Source organism: Lacerta agilis, chromosome 15 (genome assembly GCF_009819535.1).
Source record: "Lacerta agilis isolate rLacAgi1 chromosome 15, rLacAgi1.pri, whole genome shotgun sequence".
In the NCBI taxonomy this organism is placed as follows: domain Eukaryota; kingdom Metazoa; phylum Chordata; class Lepidosauria; order Squamata; family Lacertidae; genus Lacerta; species Lacerta agilis.
In genome coordinates this window covers 20714192-20734973 of record NC_046326.1, presented here as the reverse complement: position 1 = coordinate 20734973, position 20782 = coordinate 20714192, and the positions used below count along the sequence as shown (strand labels likewise).

Below are 20782 nucleotides of genomic sequence, written 5' to 3'. Positions count from 1 at the left end.
AGCATGGCCAATAATCAGGGATGATGGGAAGTGAAGTCCAAAAACATCTGGTTGGCCACATGCAGGAATGGAAAAATCTTCCAATTTCAGTTTCTCTCGTTTTCTTGTTTTCACCTGCCTTATGTTCAATTTGCCCCACTCCTGCATCAGTTAGCATTTTTTTTAAAAATCTACATGAACATTTTTTATATATTTTGTGCAGAAACGTCCCAACACACACATTCCTGCACATTTCTTTTGCCTAGTGTATACATTTCTGCAAGTTATCCCTCTAACATAACACATTTTGGTGCATTACTTCCATTAATATATATACTGTTGTGCACACTTTCCATTAACACATGCAGCTTTGGGTTGACGAAGTATATCACATAATTCAGAGAATTGCAATTTTGAAGGACAGCTGTGTTTAGGTTTTCGTGTTGGTTCATGATCATGTGGATCAGCATTAAAGTGTAAACTGATACAAATCTTTTCCCCAGAGCCCAATACTCAGTTTCCCTGGCACACACACACACACACACCCAACATTACGCCCCCTGGGTGGTTAGACTGTTGGACTAAAACCTGGGAGACCAGAGTTCAAATCCCCACTCAACCATGAAGCTTACTGTGTGACCTTGGGCCAGTCACTACTTCTGAGCTTGACCTACCTCACATAGCTGTGCAGTACGTGTTGAATTTTTCAACTTTCAAATTACAAAAATGAGGTGTGCTAAAATGTGGTGACATGACTTGGGAATTTGGAATATATTTTGGTTAAATTAATATTATTTAATTTCGCTTGCTAAGTAAAAAGTGTGGAGAATTGCATAGAAATCATTAAAAATGATTGCCAAGTACTTGCAGTTTTATAAATTATTTTTTATCTAGCATTACCTGACATTTTCAGAAGGTAAAATTAAAATTCTTTGTTTTTCCAAAAGCAATTTATGTGCTTCTTCATCAGAGGTAGACTTGCCAAGCTAAATGCAAATAATAGATTTGAATTCCTCAAAACATTGTCCCAAAACATATTGTGAAGACCTCTCACTGATTCCACCCCCACCCCTGAAAAAAAATTCAGTTTCCCCTACTAAAATGGCACTTCTCACATGTGGCAGAAATTAAGCAAGAAGTGGAAGAACAGCGTACACCCCTTTGAGGTTCTTGGAGCAGAAGGTGGGGTATAAATTAATTAAATAAATAAATGGACAGTGCAGTGACCACCAGTACATAGATCTTAAATTAAACATATCAATTAATATAAGCACCCAAGATTTCCAAATGGGTAACTACATGAAATTGACACCTGTATGAAATACGTTTGCAAGTAGCCAGGTCTGTGAGATCCTCAGACCATAGACGGTGGGGATATATCCTCAAAGTATAATTCTCCTATCCAACACAATGGCTGATAAGGGGCTCGTGAAGCACAAAGTTGTTATGCTCTGTAAATGACTTGCTTCCCTTTGTCAAAACCGAACTGACTGCCAATTCATTTCATCCAAAATTATCCTTTACAGCACAAAAGGGAAATCGTCCATTCAGATGTCAGTGTTAAAACATCCATGGCATTTTGTTTTGGCTGCGGTTATATTCTTTCCCTGCTGATGCTGTGAAACTGTGCTGTGCAACACAGTAGTTCTTAATCATTGCTTATAATTCATGTAATTTCTGGCCCCATGAAAACTGCTGACAGTTGCTAGATGTATTACCCACATTTTTTTTAAAAAAAAGCCAATAATGTAGGGAATATAAGGCCTTAATCTGTTTCATGTCTCAGATACTTATCTGTAAAATGGAGAGAATATTTCTCCACATCACGAGGAGTTGAGAAACCAAAAAATATAAATTAACTCTTGGCAGCTCCCAGTCCTGAGAATCAGATAGATGCCTAGATAGATCATCACTGGGCCTCCAGACAGAATCTACTTTGCCCAGGGCAGAGGGGCTGGCATTTATGTGCGAGTAATGACTCTCACCACCTTTCCGTTTGCGTAGGGAAGATGAGGAGTCAGAGAAAGGCTTCTATCGCAGGGAAAGGTCTTTGATGTGGCTCTTGATTAAGGTTGCCATGGAAACCCCAGATCTTTATCATTTCATTAAGAACTGTATCAAACATGCCTCTGTTTGTTCCTTGGCAAAGGGTCTTACAAATCTCTCTAGGCTTCAAACACATCTAACGTGCCAGAGACATGCTGGAACACTGGTGCAATAATAAGATACGAGGAAGCAGATCAAACATAGAACTGGGCTGAGTGCAGTCATGGGTACAATCTAATCTAGCTTTCTGAGCTAGCATTTTAAAATACCCTCAATTTAAAACCGAAGATCAAGAAGGGTGCTAAAAAGGGAAGGAGGCATATTTGGGCAGCATGTGCATCAGGAACAAGAAACATGTGGCTTTCTGGATACTGAGAGTCTCCAGCTTCCATCAAGGTCAATGATCAGAGATGATGGGAGCTGTAGTCCAAGAAGCAAATCCTGCAGGGCCATGCACTAGTTTTCAGGACAGAGCCCACACAAATCAGCAAAAGGCTGAAGGAAATCTTGAACTTAAGTCTCTGGAATCAGTAGCACAAGAAACATGGGTTAAATACATTTAGATTCTCCAAGGCATGTCCAAAGGCCTGCACTGAAGGGACCTTTTGTAGTTGTGTAGGAAGGGAATTTCATAACTGTGGGGCCACCACTGACAAGATCCTGTGCTTGTGAACTTAGTAGACTGCACTTGTGGGCCTCTGCAGCCGATTTTAAAATATGGGGGGGGGGACAGCTCATCTGAGTGAAGGTGGTCTTTGAATTAAGCCAGCCCCCAAATGTTTAGGACTTTTAAGTAGGGGCTAGGAACCTGTGGCCCTACAGATGTTGTTGAACTACAACTCCATGATCCCTGACCATTGGCAGTGCAGGCTGGGGCTGAAGCCTGACAGCATCTGGAGGGCCACAGGTTCACCACCCCTGTGGACAACCCGAATGGGTTTATTTTATGCTCTGTCAAGAGGAAAGAGCAGTCTATGACCCCAGGGAGCTTGCAATTATACTACTCACAATAACCTCATCCCAAATCCACAGGAGCCAATATTCACACAGCTTCATCTTTCCTGTCTGTAAAATGGTGACAAGATTACAGGCTTGCCTTATAAGCCTGTTGCAGCAGTTGATGAGATAATGTGTGTAAAGCATTGGGGATTTTTTTTTTCAACCCACCCCATAAGTATATTATTAGTACCAGGAGCAAACTAATATATGGGACATAAGTTCCATTTATGAATTTTCCATTGCCACTATGGATAAGTATTTCTGTAGTGCTATCCGTGTGTGCATGGATCTTTGCAACACATAGTAGTTGCACTTTTAGTTGACCCATTGAAATGGATGAACTTATGCTAATCATGTATTTTATTCTGTGAACCACCCTGAGATATTATGATGAAGGGCAATATATAAATCAAATCAAATCAAATCAAATCAAATCAAATCAATCAATCAATCAATAAATAAAAACACATAATTTCTATTAACTTCAGTGGGTCTACTCTGAGTAGGCCTAGGACTGTCTACAACCCCATGGTTTGTTTTTGATTTTTTTTTTTTAATTCAAAGCAGTATTGAGGTACCCCAGTTTGAGCAGGATCACAGTGCTGGGAGAAGAGTGTTCCTCTATCACAAACCATTTCCATTTCCACTGACTGTAGAAGAGGAAAGCATACTGATTCTTCCCCCTCTGTGATTAATAGTAGCTTTGGAAGGTGAGAAATTTATGTCAGGAAAATGACCCCAATTTGGATCAGGGCATGATGAGTGGCTTTTGTAAAAAAGGAAAAAGAATTTGGAAGCTGTATTCAGGGATCTCACACATCACATTAAGCTTAGACTTTATTAGACCAAACATATCTCCCCATGTTGCTTCTTAGTGAAGGTTATGGAAATCACTGTTCTTTTTGGATGGATGTAGAGCCTTCTGCATCAAGAGAATTTACCCGTATACTTTCCAAATAAATGACCATGATTATTTTTTCTTTCCCTGCTGGCAAAGTATTCAGAGACTTGGACCACATCCCTAAAACCACCACCACAACAAAAATAACAACCCCCTTTTAATTGTGCCTCAGGATGAGGTAGAAAATGGATTCAGTTTGCATTTAAAGGTGAACACACTTTCTGAATCAATGCATGAACCAAAATACACCTATCCTTTGAAATTCACACTTCTCTGAATTTTGCAACGTAATTCTCCAGTCAAGTAATATGTACAAAAATACACACAGTGGTCCCTCTGGTTATGGATTTAATTTGTTTCGGGGTGCTGTGTGCTGTGTGCACCCTGAAAAATCCATAACCAGAGGCGCTGCTTCTGCCCATGTGCGTGATAGAGCACTTCTGTGCACACACACAGCATGCAGAGCACTTCTGCGCATGCGCAAGTGGCAAAACCTGGAAGTATACACTTCCGGGTTTGCTGCGGCCATAACCTGAAGATTCTGTAACCTGAAGGTTATGCAACACGAGGTACCACTGTATACTGGAGTAAAATGTCCATAGGAATGCATATATTTGTGAAAATGTCATCCAACACTCCCACCATCATATTAAGGGAAACATTTGTCCAGTTTAGGAGAGGAGGGTTGCGTCATCCACTGCCATCCACCCACACACATCCAAGACAAAACTCTGTTGGCTCCACCCACTTCTGTTCTACAAAAGAAAGGGGAACTTTAGCACCTGGTTCTGTAAGTGGTGTCTCATTCAGAGATGCTGCAATGCAATTTTCACAGCTGGCCAAGTCTGTGGGGAGTTGCAAAGAGTGCAGATAAGTGGATGCCTCCTCCAGCAAGGGTTGGAATAGCAGAGAGAAGGCAGAAGGAAGGGAACTCTGCTGGGATTGATAATAGATGTTAGTAGGTGGTTGTAAAGTACAGGTTAGGTCACAAAATGCCAGCTTCCGTGAAACACGGTTTCCTCCTGATCAGTGGGATTCCTGCATGGGGACACTCATTAGATCACACAGGGTACAATCTGATGCACTTCTGAGTTTGAACCATTGGCGCTTCCCAGTGACAGATGCCCCAGTGACAGCCTGGAAGAAAGACCTGAGTTTCCCTTCAAGCTCAGCTTCACACATCCTCCTTAGCCATTTCTGTATAGTTTTGGCTAAGCCAGGAGAATGACTTTTCTTTTTTGAGGCTGAATGCCACATTCCCTGGTGGGCAACCTTCTCAAGGACTGCAGACCCGTACCCTTATACAGCAGGTGATATTTGAGTTTGTTTGTGTTTTAACCCAAGCCTGCCTAATTTTCAGTTTCCAAATCAACCTGTTTGTAAAAATGCAGCTTTGAAATTTGGGGATTTTGCAGTGCTGTTCTCCAACCTCACAATGCACTAGATTAAACAGTTGCATTAAAACAAACTTATTAGTGAAAATAACCAACAAAGATGCATTTGAGTAGGGGAAAATGCTTGGAAAAAAATGGGCGCATGAGTCAGATCGGCATATATAAATGCACTTCTTATAAAGTCGTACTAAGAGGCTGCTGAATTTTCATGAGGATTTTGCTGCAGAATAATCACAAATTTCTGCTGGAATGTGGAGGACTGAATTTAAGGCTGGAAAAATAAGAAAGTGAAAGAACCAAAACTGACAGATGCTTCTACCCTGACACACACAAACTTACACCTCTTGATCCTCCATCAAGGCAAGCAAGAGGAATTATGACAATTCAAAGGCACATTTTAGCCAGGCAAAATAACTCAAGGAGGTTGTGGAACAAGGCCAATGAGGGTCCCAGCTCCTGACCTAAGGATCCCTAGCTCTCTCAAGAGCCAATAACCAATTACAACCTTTGTTCCATGTGCAGGCTACATGCAACTCAGACTGTGATCCTGCTGTCACCAAGTAGCAAACATCCAAATGTGTATCACAATCGCAGAAAGAAGTTTGTGTACCTGATAAGTCTTCTGGGGTTCAGCTTCTCAGTCTAGACCCAGGGAGCTACTCCCTGCTTCTTTGGTTTTCTCCTCTTGTCTTACAGTTGTTATTCCCCCCATTCCTGCTATGAACTTTCAGGTGACCACCGTTTCATGATGAACAACTACTCTGACTGGAACCAGCCAGACAGCATGAAGAGGTTCTCCATGTTCCTGAATCCAAAAGGTATGAAGCAGAGGCTAGCCAAAACTACCTGCCTAGTTACCAGTTTTGTTGGTGTGAGTGTTGCGAACTGCCACAGCTTTATATATCAGCCGTCCCAAATCTCCAGATCTTGATGGACCACAACTCCCATCAGCCCCAACAAGCATAGTCAATGGTCTGGGGAATGATGGAAGTTGGAGTCCTCCAACACCCAGAAAACACAAGCTTGGAGAAGGCTGTTTTATACTCATGGAAGGATCTGTGTTGTTTCAATGTTCAGCACCCTTTTGTCCCTCTTGCCATGTACTTTTTCTCAAGGCCATTTTCTTTCTTCCCCATGGCTTCATTTGCCCTTAGTGCCATTTCATCTGATTTGTTGACTGGCAACTAATGATTTTTCATGGAATCCTAGTGTCTGTGGGGTCCTTGGGAGGCCATCTAATCTAATTCCACTGTGCGGTGCAGGAAATCCAGAGATCAGGACTATCCTCAGCAACAGGTAGCTAGCTGGCCACCCTCCGCTTGAACAACCTCCAATGAGGGAGAGCCAGGTCATTTGTTCCATTGTTAAATTGCTCTTAACAGCAGGAGGGTTCTTGTATTGTTTAACCCAAACCTACCCTCCTGTAACTTAAGCCCATTACATTCAATCCTGCTCTTTGTAGCAGTGGAGAACAAGTCAATGGAATTAGAGAATAATTCTGTGCAGGTAGTATAAATTCATTCTTTTGATTCACCCCTGTGTATTTTATTTTGAACATTTCAGAGTAGTAGAGAACCGAGCGAGACTTAAATGCCCTCTTCCTAACCCGTTTGGAGGCCTAGATGGCATATAGAGATGATAAATAAAGAAAACCATTTCTTCGGAGGCTATTTCAAACTTCTGATGGCTCTCGAGGAAAGAGCAGCTTAACCTGCTCCACATCTCTCTTCCAAAGTCAGAGTCCCGACATCCCCAAGACAATCAGTCTGAGAGATGGAGCATGAGTGAGTAAATGAATGTAACTAATGGCTACTCAGGGAGAGCTTGGGTCATTTGGCTCAAAAACTCCTTTGGTGCACTAAGGAGAAGGATGGACAGTTTCATTCACAGGCTGAACTCTTTCCCCTGCTAAGATTGGGTACATTATTTCTGATTCTAAATCTGCTGATTGGATTGTTTTTTAAGATGGCAACACTGGACAGATCCTACTGGTGGGAGGGAAATGTTGCAAACCTGCTGCATTCCCTCTTCTCCAACCAATAACCAAACCAATAAGCAAAAGTTTAAAAATGTTAGAGGAAGGTTTGCATAAAGTGTCTATATTAGTGAAAATAGCATACAAAAATGTATGTGCATATTAGGGGAGATTGTGTGTGAACTAAAATGCTGATGAAAATTGAGGACCCCCCTAATAATAATAATAATAATAATAATAAGTGCAGTGATGCAGAAATTGTGCCAAAATGAACTGAAGACTGAAACTGAAATAGACAAGTCCACCCCTAGCAAATCCTCAGTCACCTAATTTGTTTTCACACCAACTAATTCCTTAACTGAATTCTCTCATCTAGGAGGAAACTACAACACCAGAGCCTGGGAATTTTCTGCCTTGCAGACTGCAGAGGAGTCTATTACAGCAGGGAACTCTGCTTACTCTCTGAAAGGTACTACTCTTCACACCTTCAATGCTGCCGCTGGTGTTCCACCACTCCACCTTACCCCGTCAATTCCCTTTTACAGAGTTGCTATCTTTTCCTTCACCCCAGGGGCCATAGCTTAGCAAGAGAGCATCTGCTTTGCAAGCTGATGGTCCCAGGTCCAGCCCCTCAGTGCCTTCATTTAAAAAGAAAAAGCATGAGCTAGCAGGACATCCCAAAAACCACTGCTGCCCAATGCTGGTGAATTAGAGCCCCTGAGAGGGCTGAGAAGGTCTGGCAGGCAGTGTGGAGTAGAAAGTCAGGATGGGTTCTTTAGGTAGAATCCTGAAAATTAGGACAGTCAGGGGTAGTAGACCTTTGAGGACCTCAGGCAGAACCCAACGAGCAGAGGAGTTGTTCCAACAAGAGCACTGACTCAACTGAGCCCTTTGATGCTCCCTAGGCATGACAGCTCCTCTCAGGCTCCACCTTCCTGCTGAAGAATACAAAGCCTTAAAGGGCCTGGAGCACAGCACGCCCTCACCTGCCCATGACCTTGTGCTAGGCACTCTGCATGTGTTAGCAAGCAGACCCTTCGGAATGCAAGGACTTTAGGGATGAAAATGCACATCCCTAGAATGAATCAGACTTGGGGCTAATATCCTCTAGAGGTATACATTCAGAGGTCTTGGGTTCAGGAGTCTTGGGCTTGTGGGAAGGATCTCTGGTTGCTGAGCTAAGGCTCAATGTCTCCTCGGTCAGTGCCATTAAGTTTTCACCATTTGTACTTGTGTCTAGATCAGAACTGGACTTTGGATCATTAGAGTAGACCAGCCTTCCCCAGCCTAGTGACCCAAAGCTCTTTTAAACTCTAACTCCAATAAGCTGCTGGCAGCATTGCCAATGGTCAGGTATGATGGGAGTTGTAGTTCAGTTATCTGAAGGTCCCATGGTTGGGGGAGACTGGAGAAAATAGTCTTGGTCATGATCTTTCTTCAGCTATCCACTGGAAAAGAATGGATATAATCTCTTATAATACCAGAACTTGGGGTCATAGAATCATAGAATTGTAGAGTTGGAAGGGACCATGAGTGTCATCTAGTCCAATCCCCTGCAATGCAGGAATCTTCTGCCCAACATTGGGCTCAAACCATGACCCTGAGGTTAAGAATCTCTTGCTTTACTGACTGTGCTATCTTCATCATCCTACAAAGATGTCTATTGGAAGATTCATGACAAACAAAAAAGGAAGTACTAAGTATTCCTTCACACAGCACATAGTTAAACTATGATGTTCACTCCCGCATGGTGCAGTAATGATGGTTGTAAAGGCAGTTTAGACAAATTCATAGAAGAGTAGGCTATCAATGGCTACTAGCTACACCAACTATGTTCTACATTCTCTATCAGATGCAATATGCCTCTGAATACCAGTTCCTGATACTCACAAGTGGGGAGAGTGCTACTGTACTAAGGTCTTTCTTGAAGGCTTCTCATGGGCATTGGGTTGGCCACTGTGATAAGGGGATGCTGGACTGGTTGGGTCTTTTGGACTGATCCAGCAAGATTCTACTTATGCTCTAAGAGGAAGCAATGATCTGACACAGTATAAAGCTGCATCTTTAACCCTCAGAATATGAGCTATTGAAAAGTTTCTTGCATGGATGTAAGATGAAAGGATCCATTCACTTCTCTGTGTTGGTCTCCCATTGGCGCCCCTACCTCTCCTCCTATCCCAAAGTTGCGACTTAACTTATTTCTTTTACATGACCACTCTCTGTCCATTACCTGTTCTGGTATATATACTGTATATTCATTATTTATTGGGAACAAGGCAGTTTAAGAAGACAACATCCCTCCTCTCCCCATTTCTCTTGTTTCCCCATGTCAGTGTAGCATGGTTCAGATTTTGAAGTGAACATGCATGGAGAGGGGAGCAAAATTCTGCTCGTTTACTCCATACACACCTCCTGGGCCATATTTAAGTGAATAGGTTATGTCTGCACAACTGGGAATCTATTCAAATGTCCCACAGTCTTGTAGATGGAGCCTGCCCATGTACAGCTTGTACACATATTGACTCTATCAGTTATCAGAAGGTAGTGGCCCCCTCCCTGTGGAACACCCTCCCATCAGACGTCAAGGAGATGAAGAACTACAGAACTTTTAGAAGACATCTGAAGGCAGCCCTGTACCAGGAAGCTTTTAATGTTTCACATTTTATTATGTTTTGATATGTGCTGGAAGCCACCCAGAGTGGCTGGGGCGATGCAGCCAGGTGAACAGGGTTCAAATAATAAAATTATTGTTATTTATCATGTCAGTTATATGTTGGAGTCAGTGAGTGGCCCCCAGTGGGAAGCAGCTGACCTGACCTCCCTGCGGTTGAGTTGCTGCTGCATACCGGGATGGAAATAGGGAGGGGCGAGGTGGCAGCGAGGTTGGTGGGCTGGAAATAAGCCAATCTGGTGCTCTTGCTGGTGAATTTGTACCATGCTGACCCCTTCCCTCCCTCCCTCCCAGTATGCAGCAGTGACCACTCAGTGGGAGGAAGGTCAGGCAAGCAATGCAATGCCCCTGTGCCATTCACTACATAAGTGGTCACAAACTTGCTCCTTGCTTCAGGCCCATTCAGATGAACCTGTAAATACTGGTGGGAACATCTCTTGGTGAGTGCACACTGCAGTTTGTTATGGCTCTGTGCAAGCAGCTACACCGAATCCCTTCATCACCATTTAGCAAACATTACATGAAACAACACTGGGAGGTGGCAAAGACAAATTACCACAAAGGATCCTTCCAGGGCATTGTAAACCAGACCTTATTGTGTGAACGCATCCATAAGTACAAGTCAGTGTGGCCCAGAGCAGGATACACAGAGAGTGCAAGATGGAGAGGCCCTGATCCAGCAAAGCCTGATGCACAGCTCTGCACAGGGTAAAAATTCAAATTGAGAAGGAATTTTTATAGGAATGTGCAGCTAATTATGGTAATGCCAGAAATTAAAGCTAGCACTTAATTAAAGAAATCTTAACCAAGTACACACGTGTGTTTTACTCAATTAATTGATAAATAATTGACAACAAGTGGATATATTTGCATATGGATAAAAACAATAGTTCTGAGGAAGAAGCATCCTTATCCACTTTTTAAATGAATCACGGATATGTCTGTACAGGGATCACCTCAGAAGTTTTCTTTCCTTTGAAAGAGAAGAGGGGAGGTGCTTCTTTTAAAACAGTGCTCGTCTTCAGTTTTTAAAACAACTGTTATCACTACCAACATCTGTTGGACAACTTACCAGACACCTCTTTAGTTGTTAAAACGGTTTTTGTAAAGCAATTAACCTAACTGATTAATCAAGTAAATATTGCACTTCTAGTGGCAGAAATCTTTGCAGGATGAGGTCCAGGACCCATTTATTCTGCAACACTGGAAAATTTGAGGAGAACTTGGCATCAAGGTTCATGCCAGTGAAAGCCACAGAAATTTGTTTCTTATGCATTGTTTCTTGATTCCAGTGGAGTTCTTCTTGCTCTCAATCCTGCTTTTATTGAAGAAGCGACACCCAAATTGTGGGCTCTATGCCCCCCACTTCTATGCCTCCTACTTAGTTACTCCTGCATTGGAGCAGATTCATCTTGTCTTTGTGCCGATGGTAGGGACTATTGCTGATTCCACGATCTGCAGTCCTGGCGCAGAGGCTTACAGGATCTGCCCAAAATATGCAGAGATTTGTGGAGAGAAGCATTTTCTACTCCACCTCAATGTAATGTTGCTTCTTCTATTTTCCAGTGGGCAATGGGACCAAGATGCCTTATCAGTTCCCCCCAATTGGCCAGAGTTCACCCGGAGATTTCAGCAAGCAGTCCGACGGGAGCCTCTATACCAAGAATGGTACTTTCAGGGCTTCTATGAGTTCTTCCCCCTCTCCCTTCATCCTCTCTTTCTGTCTGTTCTCTGGGGAGATATTCATTCCAAATGCCCCAGTCTGACCTGGCTGCTTTGGAATTGCTGTGCTTTTCAGTCTTATGTTTAAACAAGGTGTCTCTCTAACTCTGGAATGCACCCAGCGGCATGCAAGGGAGGGTCTTCTGGGAATAATAACCACAGATGCCTTGTGTCTCCTCCAGCTTACCCTTCCATTGTGAGGCACCAAGCCACTAAGGTGCAACCTCAGACATGGAAGTCCTCCAAGCAGAGCATGCTGGTAAGTCATTAGACCTGCGCTTTTCACACCTTTCACCCAAAAGGCCTTCTGGGCTGCAACCCTAACCCTACTTACCTGAAAGTAAGCTCTGTTTGACTGAGTGGGATTAACAGCATAAAAACATCGGTTAGGGAGTCTTTAACCATAATTCCTGAATTGCAGTGGGTTGGACTACATGACCTCTGCGGTCCCTTCCAACTCTACAATGATATGTTTCCATAAGAAGAGTCCTGCTGGATGAAGCCAAAGGCTTATCTGCAGTTGGGCATCCCGTTCATACAGTGGCCAACCAAATGCTCTAATGGGAAGCCCACAAGCCCAGCCACACTCTTCTCACTTGTGATTCCGACCAACTGGTATTCAAAGCCATACTGCCTTCAACAATGGAGGCAAAATACATGCAAAATACATGAAATCTCCTAAGCAACACACAGTAGGACAACCACCACACCATCAACCACCAGAAATAATAATAATAATAATAATAATAATAATAATAATAATAATTTACTATTATAGCTCTCAAAAATGCAACCATTACAAAAACAATACACAGATAAATGGTCAAGAATAGAGACAAATGTGCTAGTTGTCCCAGCTTTTGAAAGGAGTAAGCAATTATTCACCTACGTCTGAGAGGATGACAGGTCTCTGGTGGGAGGGCATCCCAAAATTCTGGAGCTAACTGAAGCCTTACATTGGCTGACCAGGCATGAAATATGGGAAGCTCCACCTCCCTGGAAGAGCTGGCTGGCTGGTTAAATGGCCCTCATTCTATTTTGTAGATGTTGGCTTCTGCAAGGGAGTGACACGTCTGTGTCCTCCAGTCAGGAGGGCCCTGAATAAGCTACTGGTGCTTACCCACCAAGAAGGTAGCCTGAACTTCATCTGAGTTCTCAGCTGTGCCCTGCAAAGCCCTCAAGTCATGGATTTACCAAAGCAGTTCCACAAGAATACCAGTTATCAAATAGGGCTATAAAGTGATAAAACACCAGCTCTGGCACAATATCCTACCTCCCCCTCTGCTCTTCCTCACGTGCTTCACATCCACAGAGGAGAAAATGACAGCACGATTCCATAGACGACTCAGGATTTAGAGAAAGTGATTAAGGAGGATCAAAGAAAGAGATAGTGGCTAAGCTCTGTTGATGAAGAGAATCTTGATTGTCGGCTGTTGTTTTTAATAAAAATAATTAACTGCATGCCATCCAGAGAGAAGGCAGGAGGCTTGCAAATTTCACCATTCTTGGACCATGACAGTTTGGCCTAAGCCTTTCAAAATTATGAAAAAAAATATTCTTAAGCTACTTGAGAACACTGACATCCGCAGCCTGTATGAGGTAGAACCTTTGGCCCTCTTGCCTGCCTAATTGTTCATATGGATAGCAGGGATGGAAGGGAAGGGACATTGCTCAGTGGTTGAGCATCTCGTTTGCATGCAGAAAGTCCCAGGTTCAGCCTCAGGCATCTCCAAACAGGGTCAGACCAGACCTTGCCTGAAGCCATGGAGAGCCACTGCCAGCTACTGAAGACAGTACTGAGCTAGCTCGGTGTTTCCCAAACTTGGGTCTCCAGCTGTTTTCAAACTAAAGTTCCCATCATCCCTGACCACTGGTCTTGCCAGCTCAGGATGATGGGAGTTGTAGTCCAAAAACAGCTGAGACCCAAGTTTGGGAAACACCGAGCTAGATGGATCATTGATTACTCAGTATAAGGTAGCTTCTTGTGATGGTTCCCAGGGGATGGAGGTGTTATCCCCTGGTTCAGATGCCTGATCCAATGACCCAAGTAACTTTTTCTGACCCACCACAAGACCCCCACTGATTTTGGGTGCAGTGTGTTGGGGAATAAATTAGACACAGAACTGTGTAGTGGAGCCGAGCACCCTGTTGGGGATAGCACCCAGCCCATCCTTGCTTAGCAGAGCAATCATTTTATGACTGGAGTGGGGCATTAATCTCCTCCTCCACAAATCTGCATGGGTATGCCCTGTGCATGTGCAAGAGAGTATGTGAAAAAAGAATGTGGGGTAATCACATACACATTGGGCAATGCCTGCCACTGGCTTCCTGGGGATTGGCCAAGGTTGAATGCAGCCCTTAGTGTAATTTTCTAGATTATCTGGGCCATTTTCATCTCAGCTGGCCACCCAAACTGGGAATATGCTCTAGAGTCTCCTGCACCTCCAGAGGGAACTACAGCTTATTCTCAATTGGGTCTGGAGTCCAGGAAGGACCGCAGCTCAGTGGCAGAGATTCTGCCTAGTATGCAGAAGGTTGTGGGCTCAACTCCCAATGGCTGAAAGTTGAAAGGCCCTGGAAGTGTGTTATACTGAATCACACCTTCGATTCCTCTAGCTCACTCTTTTCTGATTGAAAGTGGCTCTCCAGGGCTTCAGATGGGGAGCACTTTCAGCGCCGCCTGGTGATGTTGGGAATCATATCGGGTTGCAAAGGATGTGCTTCAAAGGATCCTGCTTGATACTGGAGCTGCCCCTGTTGCTAGAGTAGCTGGCCTCTTTAACTGACAGACTTCCAAGTTCTAGGGATATACAAAGCTGTTGTTTGCTGAATCAGAACCTTTGTACAGCTAGCACAGGCTTGCCTACGCCGAATGGCAGAAGCTCACCTGGGGATGTTCCCAGTCCTATCTGGAGATGCTGAAACACGTTACAGCCCTAGCAACTGCTCAGCTCCACCATCTTCCTGCACTAACGATGCTAAGTTGTTCTTCTATGTGTATTCAGCAGCTAGAGCCATTTGGTCCTTGAATTGCAGTTATACCCAAAAGCAAACAATCGGGCTGATAAATAAAGAGCATTAAATGTCCCAGAATAGATGTACTTCCACTGGACTGCCGAGGCTCGGCAGGAGCTTTTATGGTCTACTGGGCCAATAATCCTGCTTTTAAAGCTGCTTTAAATATGTATTTGAGTAATCCAGTCCTTAGAAAAAGGCCTGTAAATATGAGTCCTAGCAGCCAGCAGCACGGCTTGAGGAGGCCTGTCCCACCAGCCCATTGAGGGTTATTTAAAGGGTAGCTGATTCCCCTCTTTAATTAGGTACAAAATTGGCACCATAAAGCAAATGGCTTTAATACTCCAGGCAGTGCTGAACAGCAGGAACTTGGAGGGAGAGAGATGCCAAGTGAAAGGGCAGGTGGTTCCTGTCCACCACCCATTGCAAACACTTCACAATCAGCATAAATCATTTTTTAACCAGCTGGGTTATAAAGAATGATGCTAATACAGTGGGGTTTGCATCTAACCACCTCTCTTTAAGATAGGAAATTCACTGGGTCAAAAATTGCAGAAATGAAAGACCTGTGTTGCGAGCAGGAATGGGCTTATCTGTCATTTTCAGTTTCTCTTGATTTCTCATTCTTCCAGTTCTAAGTTGAGTTCTCCACATTGCCACAACAGTTTGTGAATATGTATATCTTTATTTGCAAATTTTTTTTATCATGACTAATTCACATAATCTTCCAATAGACACGCTTTTGTATGCAATGTTTCTTAATCTATGCACTTTTGAGAAGCATTTTCTCCCCATATACTGCTTTTTTCCATGTCATTTCCAAGAAATGTGCATTAATATGCATTTTTGTACACATTATTTGGCTGGAGAACTGCATTGCAATATTTAGAGAAATGCAATTTTCAAAGGACGTATGTGTTTGGCTTCACATATTGTTTTGGAAAAGATTCACTTTTAAACCTGGACTGAATCAAATTTCACGAGTCATCCCTTGTTACCATTTTGATACAGTTATTTCACATTACACAATCTGACTCAAGATTGACTGTGACAGATCTTTGTCAACAACTGTAACTGTTGCAACAATGCATCTTGGAACCAAGCATTATAAGGAATGGTTGAAGGAACTGGGTATGTTTAGCTTGGAGAAGATAAGATTGAGAGGTGCTCTGATAGTCTTCCTGAAATATATGAAGTGACAGGTGGATGATGGAGCAAGCTTGTTTTCTGCTGCTCCAGAGGGTTAAACCTGAACTATTGGATTCAAATGACAAGAATAGAGATTCTGACTGAATGTTATAAAACTCTCTGCTGGTAAGAGCTGTTTGACCACGAAATGGACTCCCTCAGAAGGTGGTGGACTCTCCTTCACTAGAGGGTTTGAAAGAAAGGTTGGGTGGCCATCATTCAGGGAAGCTTTAACTGCGATTTCTGTACTGGAGGGGTTGAACTAGATGACCTTTCAACTCTACAAATCTATGCGTCTATGATAATAATTTGCATACACAGGACCTTATAGAGTTTGATGAGCTGTCTCTCCTTGCAGTTCCATTTGGCACGGAGGAGGGCAGTGAGTATCAGATATGCAGAAGGCAACAAGTCTATCCATCTGCTTCTTAATCTAAAATCACCCTGTGCTTTTCCTCCTATTTGCAGTCCCACTACCGCCCCTTCTACGTCAACAAGGGCAATGGAGTCACTTCCAATGAAGCACCTTGATCCTAGAAGATTACAAGAGGAGTCTGTTGTGCTAGGAGACGAAGAACATATGAAAATTTTCATGGATGTCTCTACTGCTGCTGCTGTATTAACCATGCTGTTTTAATCTTTCTTTCTTTCTTTCTTTTGTAATTGATGGGAGGTGGAGAATGGTGGTCTAGGAAGAAGATGCAGTAGTGCATGCCCTATTCTAGGAGGGAATGAAGACCGTCTCCCTAGCTGTATTAAGGCACTGTCATGTTATTCTTGGTAACAGCTTTTCAGCCCCTGAGAAGAGAACCCCAAATGCAAACCTAGCTCTATAATGCATCCCTTTCCCCCTACCTATCTGCTTAGCTCATGCTAGGTGTCTAGTAGGGAAGATGAGATATGAGCTGGGCATCACTTTTCTTCCCACCAGAAGGTCTGTGCCACGTCACTGGAATTCTCAGCGTAACCACTATTGCTTTCATCCAGCTTTCTGTTTGTTAGAACTGCACCCTTATCCACTCCCATCAGAGACCACGCCGTTGACTTTAAATGGAGGCTCTTGCTGTGTAGACGCAACCCCAAAACCTGTTTGCTAATAACAACAGCAATAAAAGAAAAACCCACAAACTTCTAACAATTCCTTGTTGCTACTTAACCGGGCATTGGAATTGATAGCCAAAAGGATCCGTGGTGGCCCATTGATACATCCTCCTTCCCTCCAGCCAGCCAGCGTCTCAAATTATAGAAGAAAGTGGGAGAAATCTATCCTGCTAATGGAAGATTGATTAGATGTCTCAGCTATTCCCTTCCCCTCACTCCTCTGATGATATTGGCTGATATGCTCTGGTTCAGTTGTTTTGTTTTATTATCTAGAAGAAGAGTTATTACTGGAAGTTCTGAGATTTGTTCTTACAATGCTACAACAGGACTCTCTCTCTCTCTCTCTCTCTCTCTGTATGTGTGTGTGTGTGCATGTGCACCTACAATTGCGAACTGAATCAGTGTGAGGTGAGAACCAGGGCAAGGGTGTTGCTGTGGCTTGTGCCGTCCTAACCGAAGAGCTACAGTCATCATGGGAACTATTTCACCCAGTCCCAAGAATTGGTACCCAAGCTTGAAGGCCACTGGCCATCTCCTACAAAGTCCCAAGAGCCTCAATCTTCAATGGAAACTGGACACATTTTAAAGCACTGGGGCCCTTCCTTGGAAGGACACACTCTTTAGAATTGCAACACTGTTGGGAAGCCAAGTTGGTTTCCATTGCGTGCCGTGACCCGCAGTTCCCTAGTGATTAATAAACACACAGACACAAGTATTTTGGTTTATGGATTCAGATAGGCCACAACTTTATTGGTTACAGATGTGAGTGATTTGGCTTAGGCATTGGGTGAAGCCAGGCTATATCTCGACTCTCACCTGTCTGCAGGGAGTCCATCTAATGTAAAACGACCAATAAGGGGAGCCCTATGACTTACATCAAACATGGGCACCCCGAGGGGTCCCTGTTGGGGTCATGGCATGGCCCTAGCTCATGTCTAGGCATTGGACAGGATCCACACCCCCGGATCCCTTTAACGGGATACCCTTATTGAGGAGGGGCAGTGGCAGGCTACAACCTCCTCTCCATCCAAACGGGCCCAGATGCCTGGACACAACAGCGCCCACCAAAAAAGATGAATGGACTTATTGTTCACACCTGTTCTTTATAGCAGCTTGCTTCCCCCCCCTCCTGATACCTGGAAACACACACACACACACACACACACACACACACACACAGCATCTGACTAACAGAGGCCACACCTTTTGCATGCTGAAAATTACCTTGTAGCTAAGACCTCTGCAAAAAGAAGCAAGACCCTCCCCACTTAAACTACACTCTGCTCTTAAACCAGTGCTTTAGACTTTTAAAAGTTTGTGGTGCGAAAGTATCACTTAAATTCTGGGGAGTTCTTATTTTTTTGAAGAAGAAATGTTCAAAAATGCAGAAAGTGAGGCAGGTTTTAAGAAGTCTGAGAAGTGTGTGTGTGTGTGTGGAAATGTATAGATACAGATGTATTTCACCGAAAGGGAATTTAAAGCATAGAGTTCAACAAAGCCCCCAAGGACCATCTTGTCTCACTTCTGAACAGTTCCTTAGAGGGGGAAGCACCTCTCATCCAAGGTCCTATTGATACCATCTGTAGAAAAAGATTTCATAACCCGCTGAAGCTATTTTCTCTGTTGCCCAACCTGTCCTTCCCTGACAACCACCCTGAATTTTGTTTGTCACTGTTTTGGACTGTTATTGCTTTGTTGCTGCCTTCATTTCAGGGTGAAAGTTCTCTAAGGTAATAAAAACTATGCATGAGTGTTTTTTAAAAAATAAACAAACAAGACAGAGACAGAGCTCAGAGCAGGTTGCTAGATCTCATGATGGTGACTGATATCTCTTGTTGTATTAGTGCACCATGAAGCCTCCCCACCCCACTCAATTTAACATAACCATTTTTTATGTTGGAAAGAATGCCTGTAAGTTATCCATGAAGACAGCTGGAGAGAGGCCAGTTGAGAACAGCCTGGTGAGAGCATCACATCCAGGTTCCCAGTGAGTAAGAGGGACATACATTACATCTCCCCTCCCATTCCATAGAGACAATGCAGAATTTTATCATTTGCATTCCTATCCACATTTCCGTGTCCCAAAGAAGTCAATTGAGGCTGCCCCTCCTTAGCTATCGCCACTGAAATAAAGCCACGTAATTGGGGATATGGATCTATTGCTAACCTGCAGGATGAGGCAAAATGCAAGCAAAACGCATTTGCATCATCACAAAGATGGCAAAATAGACTGCCTGGTCTTGTTCCCCTTGTATTTGCTGCGTGAAAGTCCTCATGCATTTGCAATTTGTTCCTTGTGGTGTCGATAATCTCGATTAAGCATGGTGGATTAGCTTGCAGGAACGATGGAGCTTTCCCAAGACCAGTGTTGCTTCAGCTGGCAAAGCTTATTTTGCTTATTCCCAAATGCTTTTTTTTTTTTAAAGGTGGCACTGAGAGAGAAAAAATGCAACACTCCAGGTGAAGCTAGAGCAAATAAGCAAAGCATAAGTGGCAGACATGAACTGAATGGATAGCTCATTTGGTTAGAGTATGGTGCTGATAATGCCAAGGTTGCAGGTTTGATCCCCATAAGGGACAGCTGCATATCCCTGCATTGCAAGGGGTTAGACTAGATGTTCCTCAGGATCCCTTCCAATTATTTGATTCTATGAATGTGGTGTGAAAGGAAATAAAAACCAGCTGATCACCAAAAGAGATTGTGCTTTGCAGATCCTTCCTTTTAAACTCCCTCCTAGTCATCTGCATGTTGGAAGAATCCAAAGCAACAACTAACCCAACAACCCACTGCAGCCAAAATGTTCCTCTTCCATAAAGAGCTCTTAATTTGTGCTTCTCCCCCTCCAGAAAATGGTTCTGGGGCTGAACCTCAGACCGGACGCAGTAGTGATAAAGTCAACAATGCCTTGAAGCTTGTATGGGGAGTGTCTTGCTAATCAGACAGGCAACTCCACACATCCAGGGCCAAAAACGGGTATTAACTTAAGGCATTCATAACAATAAAATTAACAAATTATGGAATTAGTAATAATAAAGTCTTGGCTGAAGAGGGCTGGCCATAAGGGAGGCCTGATCCATAACCAGCAGGACCTCTTTAGGGATCCTTCCCTAGTTGCAAAATGAGAAGCAAATTATCAGAGGGAGGGGAGAGTCTCAAGGGAGCTAGCTTGGAAGGGCCTGTAGTTTTGTTTTTGTTTTAGCTTTGTTTTTACAGATTTCTGTCCTTTGGATTTGAGAGGAGTGTGTGTGTGCATGTGTGTGCATGTGTATTGTCACACTGTTTTGCCTTTTGTTTTATAACATTCCCTGTTCTGGATGATGTCACAATTTAGAAGCTTTTTGAGGCAGAGGTGCAGGTTTAAAACACTAATAGTGACAAGTTAATGTTAATTGACTTCAAAAAGCAGGTTTATGTAGACGACTTTGCTTTGTAAATGTCCCTGAAAATAGAACAGTAGAACTTAAAAAAAATAAAATAAAATATTGTTTTTCTCCATTTGGAATGATTTCCCCCCCTTGCCAGATGTTTCATTTGTACAAAAATTCACTTCTGCTTCAGCATAAACCTGTGCTTGGAGGTTGCACATGGCATCCCATGTGCATACAATTTAGTTTTCCTTGGTACGCAGTGAGGACTCGGCAGGAATTCTCTTACAGGTGACGTTGTGTTATAATGTTTCAACATATCTTCTTTTCTTCTTGGCCAAAGTGGCAGAGGTGCTTTCTTTGGGGGGGAGGGGGCAGTGAGGCTGTACCCTATTTGTGCACAAAGGGGGAGAGCAGAAATGCAA

General features: G+C 43.3%; 1 protein-coding gene across 3 annotated transcripts in view; it reads left to right on the top strand.

Moving 5' to 3' along the window:
* Window positions 1-17275, top strand: part of TRIM29 (tripartite motif containing 29) — a 44234-nt gene extending 26959 nt beyond the window's left edge. Inside the window, exons 5-9 of one of the 3 annotated variants that reach the window (XM_033172059.1) lie at window positions 6051-6137; window positions 7671-7763; window positions 11532-11633; window positions 11870-11946; window positions 16359-17275. In XM_033172059.1, the coding sequence (XP_033027950.1) occupies window positions 6051-6137; window positions 7671-7763; window positions 11532-11633; window positions 11870-11946; window positions 16359-16421 (422 nt within the window). In that variant the 3' untranslated portion in view covers window positions 16422-17275. The remainder of the gene's footprint in view (window positions 1-6050; window positions 6138-7670; window positions 7764-11531; window positions 11634-11869; window positions 11947-16358) is intronic. The other 2 variants (XM_033172060.1, XM_033172061.1) reach the window with 2 other exon arrangements.
* The last annotated feature ends 3507 nt before the right edge of the window (window positions 17276-20782 follow it).